We start from the raw sequence: 19,154 nt of genomic DNA on the forward strand, positions 1-19,154 counted from the left end.
CAGGTGAGGCAATGCCTCGCCCTGCTTCAGCTCTCGCTGGTCGGGCTGCAGCAGCTGACCAGTACCGATCGTCCGGCACTCCCCAGTGAGATGAACCCAGTACCTCAGTTGAAAATGCCGAAATCACCGGTCTTCTGTGTCGCTGGCGCTGGGAGTTGAAGACTGGAGCTGCTCCTATTCGGCCATCTTGCTCTGCCCCTTTTTATTCTTTTTAAGACTGCGTATTACTCCATCATATGTATATACCACAATTTCTTTACCCATTCATCTGACAGCAGACATTAGGCTTGCTTCCACCTTCTACCTATTGTGAATAATGTTGTAATGACCATGGATGTGCAAATTTAAATATCTCTTTGAGATTCTACTTTGAACTCTTTTGGATGTGTATCTAGAAATGGGGTTGCTGAATTTTATGGTAATTCAATTTTTAATTTTTTGAGGAACTCCATACCTTTTTCCATAGTAGTTGGACAATTTTACATCCCACAAGGGTTCCAGTTTCTCTGTATTCTCCCCAACACTTGTTTTTTTTTTCCCATTGATACTGGCCATCTTAATGGGTGTGAGGTAGTTTTTCATTGTGGTTTTCATTTGCATTTCTGTAATAATTAGTGATGTTGAATTTTTGTAGGCTTTTTGGCCATTTGTATATATTCTTTGATGAATTGTCTATTCAAGCTCTTTGCCTATTTTTAAATTGGATTGTCTCTTTTCCATGTGTTGTTGTTTAGTTGAAGGAGTTCCTTATTTTTTCTGGATATTAGCCTCTTATCAGATACGTGACTGGGAAATATTTTTTGCAACTCCATAAGTTGCCTCTTTACACTAATGATTGTTGCCTTTGCTGTGCAGAAGTTTTTAAGTTTGATGTAGCCCCATTTGTTTGTTTTTGTTGCATGTGATTTTGGTGTCATATCCAAGAAATAATTGCCAAATTTGATATCTCGAAGGTTTTCTCTTAAGGTTTCATCTAGTAGTTTTATGGATTTAGATTTTTATGGTTAGGTCTTTAATCCATTTTTAGTTAATATCTATATTGATGTAAGATAAAGATTCCACCTTATTATTATTATTTTTTGCATGCATGTGGATATCCAGTTTAGTCAACACCATTTATTGAAGAGACTATCTTCCTCCTTGTGTGGTCTTGGCACCCTTGTCAAAATCATTTGACTGTATAATTGAAGATTTATTTCTGAGTTCTCTATTCTATTCTGTTAGTCTGTCTGTCTTTATCCCAGTACCACACTGCCTGTATTACTGTTGCTTTGTCATATGTATTAAAATCAAGAAGTGTTAGGCTTATAACTTTGTTCATCTCAAGATTGTTTTGACTATTCAGGGATATCTTGGCAATCTATAGGAATTTTTGGATTTTTTCCTATTTCTGTAAAAATTGCTGTTGACATTTTGATAGGCACTGCATTTAATCTGTAGATTGCTTTGGGTAATGTAGACATTTTAACAATATTAAGTCTTCTACAAACATGGAGTGTCTTTCCATTTATTTGTTTCTTTAATTTATTTTAACAATGTTTTGTAGTTTTCATTGTACATATTTTTCGCTGCCTTGGTTTAGTATTAAGTGTAGCATTTTATTGTTTTTGGTGCTATTGTAAATGCAGTTGTTTTCTTAATTTCTTTTTGTATTATTCTTTGTTAGTATATAGTAATGCAGCTGCTTTTTGAGTGCTGATTTTGTTGTTTTAACAATTTTTGTGTGTGTGGAGCCTTTTAGAGTTTTCTACATATATAACCTGCAAACAGCAATAATCTTGCTTCTTCTCTTCCAAGTTGGATATCTTTTGTTAGTTTTTCTTGTTTTAATTGCAATACCTGGAACTTTCAGTCATATGTTGAATAGAAATGATGAGAGGGGGCATCCTTGTCTTTTTCATGATCTTAGAGGAAAAGCTTTTTTCCTTTCATCAATAAGTATTGTGTTAGCTGTGAGCTTTTTATATATTGCCATTATTATGTTGAGATAGTTTCCTTCTATTCCTAGTTTGTTGAGAGTTTTTATCAAGGAAGCATGTTGGATTATAAGAATGCTTTTTCTGCATCAGTGAAGTTTTTTGTTTTTTGGCTTTCTTTCTGTTAATGTGGCATGTTACACTGATTGATTTTTGTATGTGGAACCATCCTTGTATATCTAGGTATAAATGCAACTTGGTCATGCTGTATGTGCCGGGGGTAGGAGGGGGAGCTTCGGCATGTAAAATGCCATGAATTTTCCTACTGGTTTCGATGAGGTTCTTTTTGTCTTTGGTCTTGCCTGGGTGTAGGAACCTCTTAGGTGGTTTCTGGGGTTCTCACAAAGGCAAATGTTCCAAGTATTGTTGTTATGATGGTATCTCTGTGGGCAAATGTGGGTCTAGGGTTTGCATCATCTTGCTGATGCCCTATGGGTACTTTTTAAAATACGCTTTTTAAAATTATACTTTAAGTTCTAGGGTACATGTGCACAATGTGCAGGTTTGTTACATATGTATAATGTGCCATGTTGGTGTGCTGCACCCATTGACTCATCATTTACATTAGGTATATCTCCTAATGCTATCCCTCCCCCCTCCCCCCACCCTATGACAGGTGCCGGTATGTGATGTTCCCCTTCCTGTGACCAAGTGTTCTCATTGTTCAATTCCCACCTATGAGTGAGAATGTGCAGTGTTTGGTTTTCTGTTCTTGCGATAGTTTGCTGAGAATGATGGTTTCCAGCTGCATCCATGTCCCTACAGAGGACGTGAACTCATCCTTTTTTATGGCTGCATGGTATTCCATGGTGTATATGTGCCACATTTTCTTAATCCAGTCTGTCATTGATGGACATTTGGGTTGGTTCCACGTCTTTGCTATTGTGAATGGTGCCACAATAAACATACATGTGCGTGTGTCTTTATAGCAGCATGATTTGTAATCCTTTGGGTATATACCCAGTAATGGGATGGCTGGGTCAAATGGTATTTCTAGTTCTAGATCCTTTAGGAATCACCACACTGTCTTCCACAATGGTTTAACTAGTTTACACTCCCACCAACAGTATAAAAGTGTTCCTATTTCTCCATATCCTCTCCTATGGGTACTTTTTAATGAAACAACTATTTTGTATTTCAGTTTACCCAGTAGAACCCTGGACAAATGTGTCAGTTGATTAAGAAAACTTCAATTCATTTTTGTTATATATTTGTCTTTTAAGTTCTTACATGGACAATAAAAGAAGAATACCTCTGAATAGAATAGCACAAAGATGATAGACCACTGTTACTCTGATTCCCCTCCTCTTGTTTTCTCTCTCCAATTGTATCATAGTTATTTGGTTTTTAAAAAAGGAAAAATGAGAGTTTGTTTAGAAAAATAATGGGGAAGGCTGGGTGTGGTGGTTTACACTTGTAATCCCAGCACTTTGGGAGGCTAACGCAGGTGGCTCTCTTGAGTTCAAGACCAGCCTGGGCAACATGGTAAAACCCCATCTCTATTAAAAAGAATATATAAAATTATATATTATGAATATGTAATATAATGTTATATAATTATGTTATATACACATGATTATATATATATACACACACATATATATATGTGTGTGTGTGTACATATATAAATATTAGCTGGGCATAGTAGCACATGCCTGTAGTCCCAGCTAGTCAGGAGCCTGAGGAGGGAGGATCACTTGAGCCTGGGAGGTTGAGGATGCAGTAAGCCGTGATTGTTCCACCGCATTCCAGCCTGAGTGACAGAACCAGACCCTGAATAAAAAAAAAGAAAAAATGAAAAAGAATGGAGAAAAGTTATTAATCTTTAGAAAAGGATTGTCAAGTTTACAATCCCAGAAAGTAAATAAAACTTCCCTCAATAATTCCTACTTATAAACCTTCTGCATGAGCTGAGGAGGGAATGGAATATGAAGGAATATCAACTGATGTGAAAATCCAGAGGATGGAGCTGGTGTGGGAGGGCAGTGCAGGAATGTGTTTGAATTCACAGAACTCTTGAATTATAATCTTTTTATCTTCTTCTGGTACTTCATGCCCATGAATATTAGGTATTTTGTCATTACCCTACAGGTCCCTGAGGTTCATTTTTTAGAAAACGTATGTTTCTGTGTTGTTAGATTGGATGATTTCTGTTTATCTGTCTTCAGGCTCATTTGTGCCTTTTTCTGTTCTCTCCAGTCTGCTCTTGAGCCTATTCAGTGAGTTTTAAAATTTGCTTATGATGTTTTTTTTAGTTCTAAAATTTCTATTTAGTTATTCTTTAAATTTTCTATTTCTTTGTGGGGATTTTCTGTTTATCCATTGGTTTTAAGAGTGTTCATGATTGTTTGTAGTAACATTTGTATCCTGACTGCTTTAAAATATTTGCTAGATAATCAGTACCCGTGTCATCTCAATGGTGATGTCTCCGTTCTCTTTTCCCATGTGAGTTGATATTTTTCTTGTTCTTAATATTCTGATTATTCTTATTATATCCGGGGCATTTTACATATTATTATGTGAGACAGTAGCTCTTACTTAAATCCTAAGGAGAATGTTGATATTTTTGTTTTAGTATACAGTTGACTACTTAATTTCAGGTTGTAAATTCTAAACTGCCTTCTGTGGGCTGTGGTTCCAATGTCAGTTCAGTTCTTAAAATCTCTACAGTTCTTGGATCTTTCTTTTGGTCCTTTGCTTAGAAAACTGAGGCTTTAGTTATCCTGTTGTGCTGTGCACTTCTTCAGTCTTCCTGTTTGGAAGGAAGAACCTACTGAAGCCCAGTTCCTCCAAACAGAAGAGAAAGTTCTCTCCTTTAAAATGTTGGCTCCAATGTACCCCTCTTCCCAGGCACAGGGATATAAGAAAATAGAGAAATGCAAGTAAAAAAATGGTAGCATGTCTGCATCTTCTCTTCTCTATATTTGAGGAGTTCCCTTTCCTGCCTCCTGAACCAAAACTAGAGGGCTTCTACCGAGCCCGCATATCTGAGGTCCCGGTACCTATTTCCAGGTCTCTGGTGCATTGAATCTAGGCTGGGGGACTGTGGAGGAGGAAAAATGGTAAACTCACAGATGCTTGGTGTTACTTTAAATTTTGGTCTTCTTCCCCATTCCTCCTGCCGCTGTTCATGTTTTGACCTTCATATAGCTGTTCTATGCATTCTGTCAAAGTTTTACAGCTGCATTCAGTAGGAGAGACTGGGTGGTGCATGTTACTCCGTATTACCTGGAACTAGAACTCTTGATTGGATTTCTGTACAGTAGTCTCCACTTGTCCATGGTTTTTCTCTCCTTGGTCTCAGTTCTTCAAAGTCAATTGCTGTCCAAAAATATTAAATGTAAAATTCCAGAAACAGACAATTCACAAATTTTAAGTTGTGTCCCGTTCTGAGTGTGATGAAATCTCCTGCTGTCCTGCTCCATCCTGCCCTGATGTGAATCACCGCTTTCTCTAGTGAATCCATGCTGTATATGCTCTCCGCTTGTGTGTCACTTAGTAGCCATCAACTGTCACAGTATCGCAGTGCTTGTGTTCAAGTAACCCTTATTTTACTGAATAATGGCCTCAAAGTGCAAGAACAGTGATGCTGGTAATTTGGATATTTCAAAGAGAAGCCATAAAGTACTTCCTTTAAGTGAAAAGGTGAAAGTTCTTGAATTAATATGGAAAGAAAAAAAAAGTATGTCAAATTTGGTAAGATCTGTGGTAAGAACAAGTTTTCTGTCTGTGAAATTGTGAATAGTATATTGTTATAATTAATCAATTTTATTGTTATTGTTAATGTCTTATGGTGAACTAAACTGTATTATAAGTATGTATATGTAGAGAAAAACATAGTATATATAGAATTTGTTACTATCTGTGGTTTCTGGCATCCATTGGGGATCTTGGAACTTTTCCACCATGGATAAGGGGAGATTTCTGTACGTAATTTTCTATTATATGAGCACTGCTTGGCACTTAAAAAGGTTTTTTTCTTATGTTGTCAGTGACAATATATGAAGTGAATGTGGCAACGGGTGAGCTATGGAATGCTGGAACAGTAGCAAACGTCTACATTTCTATCCATGGGGAAAAGGGAGATACAGGATCCAGACAACTATTTAGATCGAAGAGCTCTTTCAATTTTTTAAGAGGACAAGTAAGCAAAATACCTGTTGATTTTAAAAAGATTAATCATGGTAAAACACATAAAATAAGATTTACTGTTGTAACTATTTTAAGAGCATTTTAAGTGCACAGTTTAGTAATGTTAAGTATTCACATTACTGTGCAACAGATCATCAGAACTTTTTTATCTTCCAAAATTGGTAATCTAGTAATTAACAACTCCCCATTTCTCCTTCCCTTCAGTCCCTAGTAACCACCATTCTACTTTCTATTTCTGTATTTTTACTTCAGATACCTCATGTAAGGGAAATAATATAGTAATTGTCTTTTGTGACTGGCTTATTTCACTTAGCATAATGTCCTCAAGATTCATCCATGTTATAGCATGTGACAGTATTTCCTTTCTTTTAAAGGCTGAATAATACTCCCTTGTGTGTAAACAAACAAACTACATTTCATTTATCATTTCATCAATTAATGGACATTTGGGTTGCCTCCACCTCTTGGCTATTGTGAATAATGCTACTGTGTACATGGGGGTGCAGTTATCTCTTTGAGCTCATCTTTTCAAATTGTTTTTGATACATATTTAGAAGTGAGACTGAGGGATCATATGGTAGTTTGTTTTTAATTTTTTGAAACTGCTATACTGTTTTGCATAGTGGTTGCACCATTTTACAATCCCACCAGCAGTGTACAAGGGTTCCAGTTTCTCCACCTCCTTGCCAAGACTTGTTAATTTTTTTTATGCACCCATCCTAATGGCTATGAGGGGATATCTCATTGCTTTCAGTTTACATTTCTTTATTTATTAGTGATGTTGAGCATCCTTCATATGCTTATCGGCCACTTGTATATAATCTTTGGAGAAATGTTTGTTCAAATTCTCTGCCCATTTTAGGGTTGGGTTATTTGTAGGAATAGAAAACCAAATACTGTATGTTCTCACTTATAAGTGGGAGCTAATTATAGGGTACTCATGGACACAATGAGAGCAACAATAGATACTGGGGTGTGGAGAGGGATGCAAGAGAATGAGGCAAGGATTGAAAAACTGTTGGGTACTAGGCTTAGTACCTGGGTGATAGGATCCTTCATATCCTAAACCTCAGCATCACACAATATACCCAGTTAACACACCTGTACATGTACTGCCTGAATCTAAAATAAAAGTTGAAAAAGAAAAAAATTGGGTTATTTCTTCTTTTTTGTTGTTGAATTGTAGAAATTCTTTGTTTATTCTGGAACTTAAGCCTTTGTATTTCCTCTTTGTTGAATTTCTAACTTGGTTCATTCATTGCTCTCCTGACCTCAGTATCTTTGTGACTGTTATTTTGAATTCTCTGTTGAGTAAATCACTTAGTTCCATTTCTGGAAATTAATCTTGTTCTTCTGTTTGGGACATATTTCCCTTTTTTCTTCATTTTCTTTGACTTTCTCTATTAGTTTCTATGAATTAGATAAGACAGCCACCTCTCCCAATCTTGTGAGACTGGCTTCATATAGGAAATAGAACCTCACCGATCAACTTGGCAGAGATTAAGTGCCTTCCAAACTTTTGTATTTGTCCCAACTACTGTCTTTGTTTTTAGTGGTCCCCAGGAGTTTAGGGTGTGCCAAGTCCTGTCAGTGCCCTAGAGATAGGTAAGATAGAAACCAGTCTCTTGAGAAGCAGCTGGAAAAGTTGGGTTGCTAGATGTGTGATCAAGTTCTGTTTTTCCTCAGGCAGAATCTGGAGTTTATCTCCCATTCACTCTGCATTAAGCTGCAGAGAGGATCTGTGGCAAATGCCTGCACTCCTGTTCAGACCACACCGTTGCATTGCTCTCTGTTGCCCCCAAGAGCCTAGCAAATGCTCAGTTCCATCAGTTCTCAGAGACAGGTGGGTCAGCTGGAGACTTGTTTTATCACTGGAATGAACCAGGGGAAAATGCTGTATGAAGTGTGCAGACACTCAGTAGACTACTGATTGCTTTTTCTGTCACTGCCTGGATACAAGATAATTAAAAATGTAACCCATGGAAATTGCTGGGAAACTTGACATTAGGTGTGCATCAAACCTCTTTCAAAGAAAAACTGGGTGCTGGGGTTTTTTGCCTGCTCTCTCTGCATGAAGCCAGGAGAAAGCTGCTGGAAGTGCTCCTTACCTGTTTAAAGCATCTCTTCATTCTCTGCAGTCCCTGGGGTACTTAAGAATGCCTATCCCCATCAGCTCCTACAAGTAGGTGATTTAGAGCCCAGTCCCTCAGGTAGAAGCTGTAAAATATGGGACATTCAATGTATGGACAAACTCCTTCCAGGGAGAAGATGGAGATTGGCTTTATCACTGGAGCCGGGTGGGGAAGAAGGCATGTCTGTTCAGGTTCACAAAGGACTTGTAATTACTTGACTTATCACCAACCAGATGCAGGCTAACCAGAAGCTCAACTCTGGGGCAGCATCTGAGAAAGTGTAAGTCCAAACTTTTGTAGTGAGAAAAAGGGATTTGGGTATTTTTGCCTGCTTGCTCTGTGCTAAGCCTTATGTGGGATAGCTGCTGGAAGTGTTCTTGTACCCAGTTGAAATTGCCTCTTTGTTCTCTGTGGTACCAGGCAATTCTCAAATGCTGAGCCCCCACATTTCCAAAAGTAGTTGATTTAGGAGCCAGTTGTTTAGGTGGGAGCTATGAAAGTTGCGATGCTCAGTGTGTAGAGAAACTCTTTTCAGGGAGAAGCTGGGGACTTGGTTTTATTGCTGGAGTGAGCTAGAGTGAGAAGACATGGGAAGTACCCACATGCCTATTGAGGGTCTGGGAACTTTACTAATTTCCTGCCCTCTAGGCTTCCAGATATACTCTAGTTAGAAGCCCTGACCCCCAGACAGCAGCTGGGATTGTGTGCAGTCACACCTCTTCTGGGAAGAAACTGGAAGTTAGATAATTTTCCTTGCTTACTCTGCACTAAGTCTAGGGGTATAGCTGCCTGCTTAAAACCACCTCCTAGTTCTCTGTGATCCCAGGGGATTTTCATATGCCAAGCCCCATCTGCTCTCAGAGGCAGTTGATGTAGGAGCCAATCCCTTGGATAGCAACCATAAAGTTAGGTTTTCTCCTCTACAATCCCTCAGCCTGGATTCAGTGCACCAGAAACCTGGAAACAGGCACTGGACCTCAGATATGGGGGCTCAGTAGAAGCCCTCTAGTTCTGGTTCAGGAGGCAGGAACGGGAACTCCTCACATATAGAGAAGGTGCAGACATGCCACCTTTTTTTTTTAACTTTCATTTTTCTGTTTTTGTATGTCCCCATACCTTGGAAGAGGAGCCCATGGGAGCCAACATTCTGAAGGAAAGGAACTTGCCCTTTGGTTTGGTAGAGCTGGGCTTCAATGGGGTCTTCCTTCCAAACAGGAAGACTGCAGAATTGCACAGCACAACAGGATAACTAAAGGACAGAAACAGAAGAGTGGATCCTATGTCCAGAATTCTGTCTCATTTGAAGGCTGCTGGAGAAACTGGTTTATGTCTCCCCTAACTTGGAGGCATGACAGAAATGGCAGATAGTTTGGAAGCCTGGAAAAACAGAGGCCAGCACTGCAGCCTATTTTTTGCAGCAGATATTCTTCAGTACAGCAGACAGACAACAAGGCAGGCAAGAGATTGTGGGCTCCAGATAAAAAAACAAACACTTCCTTTTTGAAGCTGGAGAAGCTCCTGACTGTGCAGTGCTATTTCTGGGGTGTGGTTTGTGGCAGGAGCTTGTCTCAGCTTTTTCTACCTGTTTCCATGTGGATATTTTCTCAGTTTCCCAGTGTGTGTGTGTTGCAATAAGTGTCTGGATATCTCTCCAAGTGAATTGATGTATTTGTATTTGTTTATTTGGTATGTCCATGGAAGAATTGAAAGTCAGAATCCTCCTAGTCTGCCATGTTGCTGACATCACCCAACCCGATGATGGTTTAAAGAGTGAGTTGTTAATAGCAGGCTCTGAAATTGAGGTAATAATTAATAGCCTACCAACCAAAAGAAAACCCAGGACCAGACGGATTCACAGCTGAATTCTACCAGGGGTACAAAGAGGAGCTGGTACCATTCCTTCTGAAACTATTCCAATCAATAGAAAAAGAGGGAATCCTCCCTAACTCACTTTATGAGGCCAGCATCATCCTGACACCAAAGCCTGGCAGAGACAAAACAAAACAAAACAAAACAAAAAACAGATAATTTTAGACCGATATGCCTGATGAACATCAATGCAAAAATCCTCAATAAAATACTGGCAAACCAAATCCAGCAGCACATCAAAAAGCTTATCCACCATGATCAAGTCAGCTTCATCCCTGGGATGCAAGGCTGGTTCAACATATGCAAATAAATAAATGTAATCCATCACATACACAGAACCAATGACAAAAAACACATGATTATCTCAATAGATGCAGAAAAGGCCTTCGACGAAATTCAACACCCCTTCGTGCTAAAAACTCTCAATAAACTTGGTGTTGATGGAATGTATCTCAAAATAATAAGAGCTATTTATTACAAACCCACAGCCAATATCATACTGAATGGGCAAAAACTGGAAGCATTCCCTTTGAAAACTAGCACAAGACAGAGATGCCCTCCCTCATCACTCCTATTCAACATAGTGTTGGAAGTTCTGGCCAGGGCAATCAGGAAAGAGGAAGAAATAAAAGGCATTCAATTAGGAAAAGAGGAAGTCAAATTGTCCCTGTTTGCAGATGACATGATTGTATATTTAGAAAACCCCATCATCTCAGCCCCAAATCTCCTTAAACTGATAAGCAACTTCAGAATAGTCTCAGGATACAAAATCAATGTGCAAACATCACAAGCATTCCTATACATCAATAACAGACAGAGAGCCAAATCATGAGTGAACTTCCATTCACAATCGCTACAAAGGTAATAAAATACCTAGGAATACCACTTACAAGGGATGTGAAGGACCTCTTCAAGGAGAACTACAAACCTCTGCTCAACGAAATAAAAGAGGACACAAGCAAACAGAAGAACATTCCATGCTCATGGATAGGAAGAATCAATATTGTGAAAATGGCCATACTGCCCAAAGTAATTTATAGATTCAATGCCATTCCCATCAAGCTACCAATGACTTTCTTCACAGAATTGGAAAAAACTACTTTCAAGTTCATATGGAACCACAAAAGAGCCCACATTGCCAAGACAATCCTAAGCCAAAAGAGTAAAGCTGGAGGCATCATGCTACTTGACTTCAAACTATACTGCAAGGCTACAGTAACCAAAACAACATGGTACTGTTACCAAAACAGAGATATAGACCAATGGAACAGAGCAGAGGCCTTAGAAATAACACCACACATCTACAACCATCTGATCTTTGATAAAGCTGACAAAAACAAGAAATGAGGAAAGGATTCTCTATTTAATAAATGGTTCTGGGAAAACTGGCTAGCTGAAACTTATAGAAAGCTGAAACTGGATCCCTTGCTTACACCTTATGCAAAAATTAATTCAAGATGGATTAAAGACTTAAATGTTAGACCTAAAACCATAAAAACCCTAGAAGAAAACCTAGGCAATACTATTCAGAACATAGGCATGGGCAAGGACTTCATGACAAAAACAGCAAAAGCAATGATAACAAAAGCCAAAATAAACAAATGGGATGTAATTAATCTAAAGAGCTTCTGCAGAGCAAAATAAACTACCATCAGAGTGAACAGGCAACCTACAGAATGGGAGAAAAGTTTTGCAATCTACCCATCTGACAGAGGGCTAACATCCCGAAGCTACAAAGAACTCAAACAAATTTACAAGAAAAAAAACAACCCCATCAAAAAGTGGGCAAAGAATATGAACAGGTATATCTCAAAAGAAGACATTTATGTGGTCAACAGACACATGAAAAAATGCTCATCATCACTGGTCATCAGAGAAATGCAAATCAAAACCACAATGAGACACCATCTCACACCAGTTAGAATGGCCATCATTAAAAAGTCAGGAAACAACAGATGCTGGAGGGGACGTGGAGAAATAGGAATGCTTTTACATTGTTGGTGGGAGTGTTAAACTAGTTAAACCATTGTGGAAGACAGTGTGGTGATTCCTAAAGGATCTAGAACTAGAAATACCATTTGATCTAGTGATCCTATTACTGGGTATATGCCCAAAATATTATAAATCATGCTATTATAAAGACACATGCACACGTATGTTTATTGTGGCACTATTCACAATAGCAAAGACTTGGAACCAACCCGAATGTCCATCAATGATAGACTGGATTAAGAAAATGAGGCACATATACACCATGGAATACTCTGCAGCCATAAAAAAGGATGAGTTCATGTCCTTTGCAGGGACATGGATGACACTGGAAACCATCATTGTGAGCAAACTATCACAAGGACAGAAAACCAGACACTGCGTGTTCTCACTCATAGATGGGAATTGAACAATGAGAACACTTGGACACAGGGTGTAGAACATCACACATGGGGGCCTGTCATGGGGTCGGGGGACAGGGGGAGGGATAGCATTAGGAGATATACCTAGTGCAAATGATGAGTTAATGGGTGCAGCAAACCAACATGGTACATGTATACCTATGTAACCGGCATGTTGTGCACATGTACCCTAGAACTTAAAGTATAATTAAAAAAAAAAAAAACATAAAAACAAAAAAAGTGAGTTATTTAATTCCGCATATATGTGAATATTCTAGTCACCTACTATTATTTTCTAGTTTTGTTCCACCATGATTGGAAAAGATACTTTATATTATTTTAATTTTCTTAAATTTGTTAAGACTTGTTTGTGAACTAACTTGTGATCTCTCATGGATAATGTTCCATGTTTGTTGGTGGTTCCGTATACGTCTGTTAGGACCAATTGGTTTATAGTGTTGGTCATGTCCTCTTGCTTTATTGATCTTTTGTTTCATTTTTCTATCCATTATCGAAAGTGGGGCATTGAAATCTCCTATTATTGTGTTGCTGTCTATTTCTCCCTTCAATTTTGTAAAAGTTTGCTTTATATATATATGGATACATACATATACACATATACATATGTATATATGCATATATATGTATCCATATATGTGTATACATACATGTATTTAAACTCTGATGTTAGGTGCATATATATTTATGAATAATATATATGATATATATTACATATTATATACTTTAAGTTATATATATATTATACTTTAAGTTTAGGGTACATGTGCACCACGTGCCGGTTTGTTACATAGGTAGACATGTGCCATGTTGGTTTGCTGCACCCATTTACCTAATTTACCATATGCCTAATTACCATATACCTAATATAAATTAGGTATATCTCCTAATGCTATCCCTCCCCATGCCGCCCTATCCCATGCCCATGACAGGCCCCCGTGTGTGATGTTCCCCACCCTGTGTCCAAGTATTGTCATATATAACACATGTATAACATATATAACACATAGATATGTTATATAACACATAGATATGTTATATATATAAAACTGTTATATATATATATGTATATATATTAAACGTTAAGTCCTGGTGAATTAACCATATTATCATTATATAGTACCTTTCTTTGTCTCTTGTGACAGTTTTGGAGTTAAACTCTATTTTGTCTGATATAAATATGACCACTGTCTCCCTCTTTAGGTTCCCATTTGCATAGAATTTCTATCTTTTCACTTTCAACCTGAGTCTATCCTGAGATCTAAAATCAGTCTCTTGTAGATAGCATAGTTAGATCTTGTTTTTTTTTTTTTTTTTTAATCCATTGAGCCCATCTATGTTTTTTTGTATGGAGTTAATCCATTTACACTTAAAAAGTTACTGATAGGGAAGGACTTACTGTTGTCATTTAGTGAATTGTTTTCTATATGTCTTGTAGCTTTCCTCTCCTGCTTTTCTCTCTTATAGCCTTCATTTGTGTCTCATTGATCTTTTTGTAGTGACCTGCTTTGATTCCCTTCTCCTTTCCATTTGTGTGTATTCTGTAGATATTTTCTTTGTGGGTCCTATTGCAATTATATAAAACATCTTAAAGTTATAATATTCTATTTTAGATTGATAACAGCTTAACTTCAGTTGCACACAAAAGTTGTCACCCTTTACAGCTCCACCCTCCAACTATGTTATTGATGTCAGAAATTATATCTTTATATATTGCATACCTACTTTTGTCTTTTAAATTCTATACAAGAAGTAAAAGTGGATTTATGCACCAAAATTACAATAATACAAGTTACTAATGTTTGTCTATTTATTTCCTTTACTGAAGAACTTTATTTTTTTTCCTTCCTTCCCTCCTTTCCTCCCTTCCTTCCTTCCTTTTTTCTTTTTCCTTTTTTTTTTTTTTTCTTTTTTGAGATAGGGTCTCACTCTGTTGCTCAGGCTGGAGTGCAGTGTACTGATCTCGGCTCACTGCAAGCCTCTGTATCCCGGGCTCAAACTTCATATTTTCATATGGCTTCATGTTGCTCTCTAGTGTCCTTTTATTTCAACTTTAAAGACTTCCTTAGCATTTCTTGTATTGTAGGTCGAGTGGTAGTGAGCTTACTCAGTTTGTTTATCTGGGAAAGTCTTAATTTCTTCTCCACTTTTGACAGTTTTGCCTGATGTAAAATTTTTGGTTGAGAGTTTTTTTTTCTTTTAATATTTTGAGTGTATCATCCTGTTGCCTTTTAGCCGGAATGGTTTCTACTTAAATTTACTCATGATTTTATAGAATCTCCATCATATATGATGAGTTGCCTTTCTCTTGCTGCTTTCAAGATTGTCTCTTTGAAAGTCACCAGTTTGATTATAATGTGTCTAAGTATGAATTTCTTTTCGTTTATTTTAGTTTTAGCTCATTGAGCTTCTTGAATTTACATGTGCATTTCACTCCTCCGATTTTAGAAGTTTTCGGCCATTATTTTTTCAAAAAAGCTCTGTGCCCCTTTATCTCTCTCTTTTCCTTTTTAAATTCCTGTAATCCATATGTTGGCCTGTTTAATGGTGTCTCATCAGTTTCTTATGCTCTCTTCACTTTTCTTCACCCTTCTATTTTGTTGCTCCTGTCTTGATGATTTCAAGTGACCCACCTTCAAGAAAGCTGATTCTTCTGCCTTATTAATCTCATGTTAAACCCCATTAGTGAATTTTTCAGTTTAGTTATTATATTAACAGCTTTAGAATTTCTGTTTGGTTTTTTCTTATAGTTTCTGTCTTTTTCATTGTATTCATGCCTGAATTTACTGATTTCATTTAGTTGGTCTCTCTGTATTCTTTTTAGCTCATTTAATATTTTAAGATAGTTGTTTTAAATTTCTATTAGGAAGTTTAGAGATTTGTATTTCTTTAGGGTTATTTCATGGAACCATTCATTTCTTGGATTGGGCCATGTTTTCCTCTTTTCTTTGTAGGATTTGTGATCTTTTATTGAGATTTGAACATTTAGAAATACAACTATACTTCACAGTCATTATGAGTCATAGGCTTTACTAGGGGAAAACTTGCATTGATCAGCTCTGGTGGAGGTTTGGGACCTCTCAAACCTTTTCTGACAATGTGTCTTCCCTGGGCTTATGTATTTGATTTTAAGTATCTTAATTTTCTTAATTGCTCGCTCTTGTTTCTTATCCAGAGCCCACAATCTCTTGCTTGCCTTGTCTGTCTGCTGTACTGAAGAAGCTCTGTTGAAAAGACAGGCTGCAGGGCTGGCCTCTGTCTTTTAGCCTTCCAGACTATCTGCCATTTCTGTCATGGCCCCAAGTCAGGGGAGAAAAAAACCAGTTTTTCAGGCAGCCTTCAGACAAGACAGAATTTTGGATGTATGGTCCACTCTTTTGTTTCTGTCCTGAGGGAGATTCTGGAGTGTGGGTGGTTTCCTTCCTATTGTACTGCACTATGCCAGGTAGGGGTAGGGCATGGGCATATAAAATGGCTTGAACTTTTTTGCCCTTTTTGGATGAAGTCCTTTCTTGGTTATGCATTGGCCTGGGTGCTGCATCTCTCAAGTGGTTTCTAAAGTTTTCAAAGAAGAGTATTCTAGTTCTTATGTTATTGTTAACTTAGTGTCTCCATGTGTAAACTGGAGCCTGGAGCTTCCTTATCTGCCATCTTCTTGACATCTCTCCCATCTTTGTTGATGTTTAAATCTGTATGTATATTGTTAAATGTGGATAATTATATACAGCAAATATTATTGTTGAATGTAGAAGCCAGATACATTATTTTATTATCTCTAATATTAATATGCATATAATATTTAACTTTTTCTTTTACTGAGTAAATTATAGACATTTTTTCATAGTATATTTATCTCAGCTTTCCTTGATGACCCAACTAGTTCTTAATGAACATGTCAACATATTTTCATTATATGTTTCTTCTCTTTTCCTTAGAGTTCTCTATATTATTATAAATATCATAACTCATAATTTTCTTTTATTGCATAGAAAGTCCTGCTTTTCTAACTGTTCTGTTTGGTGGATAAAGGGATAACAATGTTATCCATTAATTTGTACCAGGCATGAACAGTATATTTTTTGTCAATGAATGCTAATGGTTTTGTTTCTCATTATTTATATTATTAACAGTGCATTTACACAGAGACAAGGAGGTTCAAAAGAAAATAGTCTTATTATGTGTCAGAGGGAGGAGCTGAGCTCTAATCCTGGATATGTGCGTCAACTTTCTTATCTGTAGAAAGGATTTTTTTTTTCACTTAGCAAATTTTTGAGAATAAAATAAATGCATATGAAAATATTTTGAAACATAATACACTATACAAAGATTATTTTTTGTTTTCTTATCATTTTTTAATGGATATGCTACATCGTGTATTTTTCTTGGATTGAAACCTATAGCGTTATCTTTGATTTTATCAAAAGTATTCTGTGATTTTCACTTTTTATCTATATTCTGAATATGTAAACCATTGGAGCACAACTATGGCTCCTTTTAATTGTAAATTAATTTTTACAATCAGTTTTTACTGGCTGGGTGCAGTGGCTCATGCCTGTAATCCCAGCACTTTGGAAGGTCGAGGTGGGCAGACTGCTTGAGCCCAGGAGTTCCAGACCAGCCTGGGCAACATAGCCAAACGTCATCTCTACAAAAAATACAAAAATTCTCCTGGCATGGTGGCACATGCCTGTAGTACCAGCTACTCAGGAAGCTGAAGTAGGAGGATCACTGGCTCCTGGGAGGCAGAGGTTGCAGTGAGCCAAGATTGTGTCATTGCACTCCAACCTGGGTGACAGAGGGAAATCCTGTCTCAAAAAACAAACAAACAAACAAACAAACAAACAAACAAAAAACACTGCATCTTAATTTATACTCTTGGTATAAATCACAGTGATAGTCTAGATCTAATTATACTTTTTGATTCATTATAGACTGACACCTTTTTCCTGGAGGCTGTGCACCTTGGAGATTTGTGTAAGATTGTGATAGGCCATGATGGACTTGGCCCAGGTAAGGCTCTTCCACAGAGAGTTCACGAAGGTTTGATTTCACTCTGTTTTTGTGAAACTCTGTTCAAATCTAGAAAATACTGTGGAAAATTGGTAGAAAATGGATCTCTATGTATTGACTATGTGAAATCAAAATATTGTCTCCAAATACCGTTTAAAATTTAACTAGATGTATTTTTCTTCAAAATGACATAGGGGATAATCTACGATGGGCCTAAATGCTAGAAAGAATAATTTAAAAAAATAGAAGAGACTGGGGATTTATATGTTGTGACATGTGGCGGCATTCCAGCATGCTAGTGATGGAGGCAGCAGTCATATCTCCTGGCGGTGATATTCCTTGAAGGCTACTGATTGTCCAACAGTGGCATGTTAAGGAGACTGTCATGGCAGTGACGTCTCAGCTGTTTTCAGCTGCCACTTTATTCATGCTTTTCCTCAGTCTTCTCATCAACTCTGTGAGATGACTCACATCTTCCCAATAAATTTATTTTCTGCTACTGTGTAAAACAATTATAAGATAAACAAAATCCATTTAACAAAAGACGACTACTAAAGGGCACATAACAAAACAAAAAAAGAAAAAGGAAAAAAACCCAAATGCATCAAACAAGGTGATAAACTTTCTTACTAAAATGTGTCAAATTATAATTTTCAAAGTAAGAACAAGATTGTTATACAAATACAGAATAGACAATGTGTTTAGATAATTAATGAAGGAATTAGGAGGCTGACAAAGCTGGTTGAAAGGAGGTTGCAAGAAACTAAAAAATATGTACATATAATCCATGAAAAAAATAATTATGAATAAGATTAATAAAAAATATGACCAATGTTCTATAGACAATACAAATATACTTTGGAGGTTGTCTTCTCTCTCAGACAAAATATATCTATATTTTGAACAGATGTAAGTTATTTGCATATTATTTTTTGTCAGTTGATAGCTAATTTTACAGAGTCTAGGCCTGAATCCATAGTAGATATTAAATCAAATAATGTCACACTCCCACAGTGAGTCAAATGATTCTCAGACAAGCTTGTTGGTGTTCTACTACAATATTGAAAGGACATATGTCATCTTTTAGCCTTATTTCTGAGTTTCTGTTAATTTTTCTAAACAGAAATAAAGGCAAAAATTTTCAACCTAAAAAATCTCCGTGTCCAACTATATGCTCTATGAAAGAGACACTTGAAATAAATGACCTAGTAATATTAAAAATAAAAGTTTAGGCAATGATGTATCAGAAATATGTAAATAAAAGAAACAATCTTAGTTATAACCTTATTGTAAGATAAAGTAAAATTCAAGACAACAAGCATGAAAAGTTACAAGAAGGGTAATTTTTTGATGAAGTTTATAATTCACAACGAGATTATAAGAGTCATGAGCCTTTATTCCATTGATAATATGGCAAATAAATAAAGTAAAATACTCTTGGATAGTCAAGAAGAAATGAAAAGAAGATAGGATAGAATTTTATCATATGTCTCAGATTTTGGTAGGTTAGTTGGATACTTAAGTTACTCTCCTCAGATGTTTGTACTTTGTAGATAGGGAAACACTTTAATTTCAAAACTTCATGAAACATTTTTATAATTTGACTC

The 19,154-nt window shown here is 36.8% G+C and overlaps 1 protein-coding gene across 1 annotated transcript in view; it reads left to right on the forward strand.

Annotated features, from left to right (window-relative positions):
• LOC112630251 overlaps nt 1–19,154 on the forward strand; it is an 83,061-nt gene that overhangs the window by 7,051 nt on the left and 56,856 nt on the right. The window contains 2 exon segments of the mRNA XM_025394414.1: nt 5,969–6,120; nt 17,469–17,547. Of these exon segments, the coding sequence (XP_025250199.1) occupies nt 5,969–6,120; nt 17,469–17,547 (231 nt within the window).

The sequence above is a fragment of the Theropithecus gelada genome, chromosome 8 (assembly GCF_003255815.1).
Source record: "Theropithecus gelada isolate Dixy chromosome 8, Tgel_1.0, whole genome shotgun sequence".
Lineage (NCBI taxonomy): Eukaryota > Metazoa > Chordata > Mammalia > Primates > Cercopithecidae > Theropithecus > Theropithecus gelada.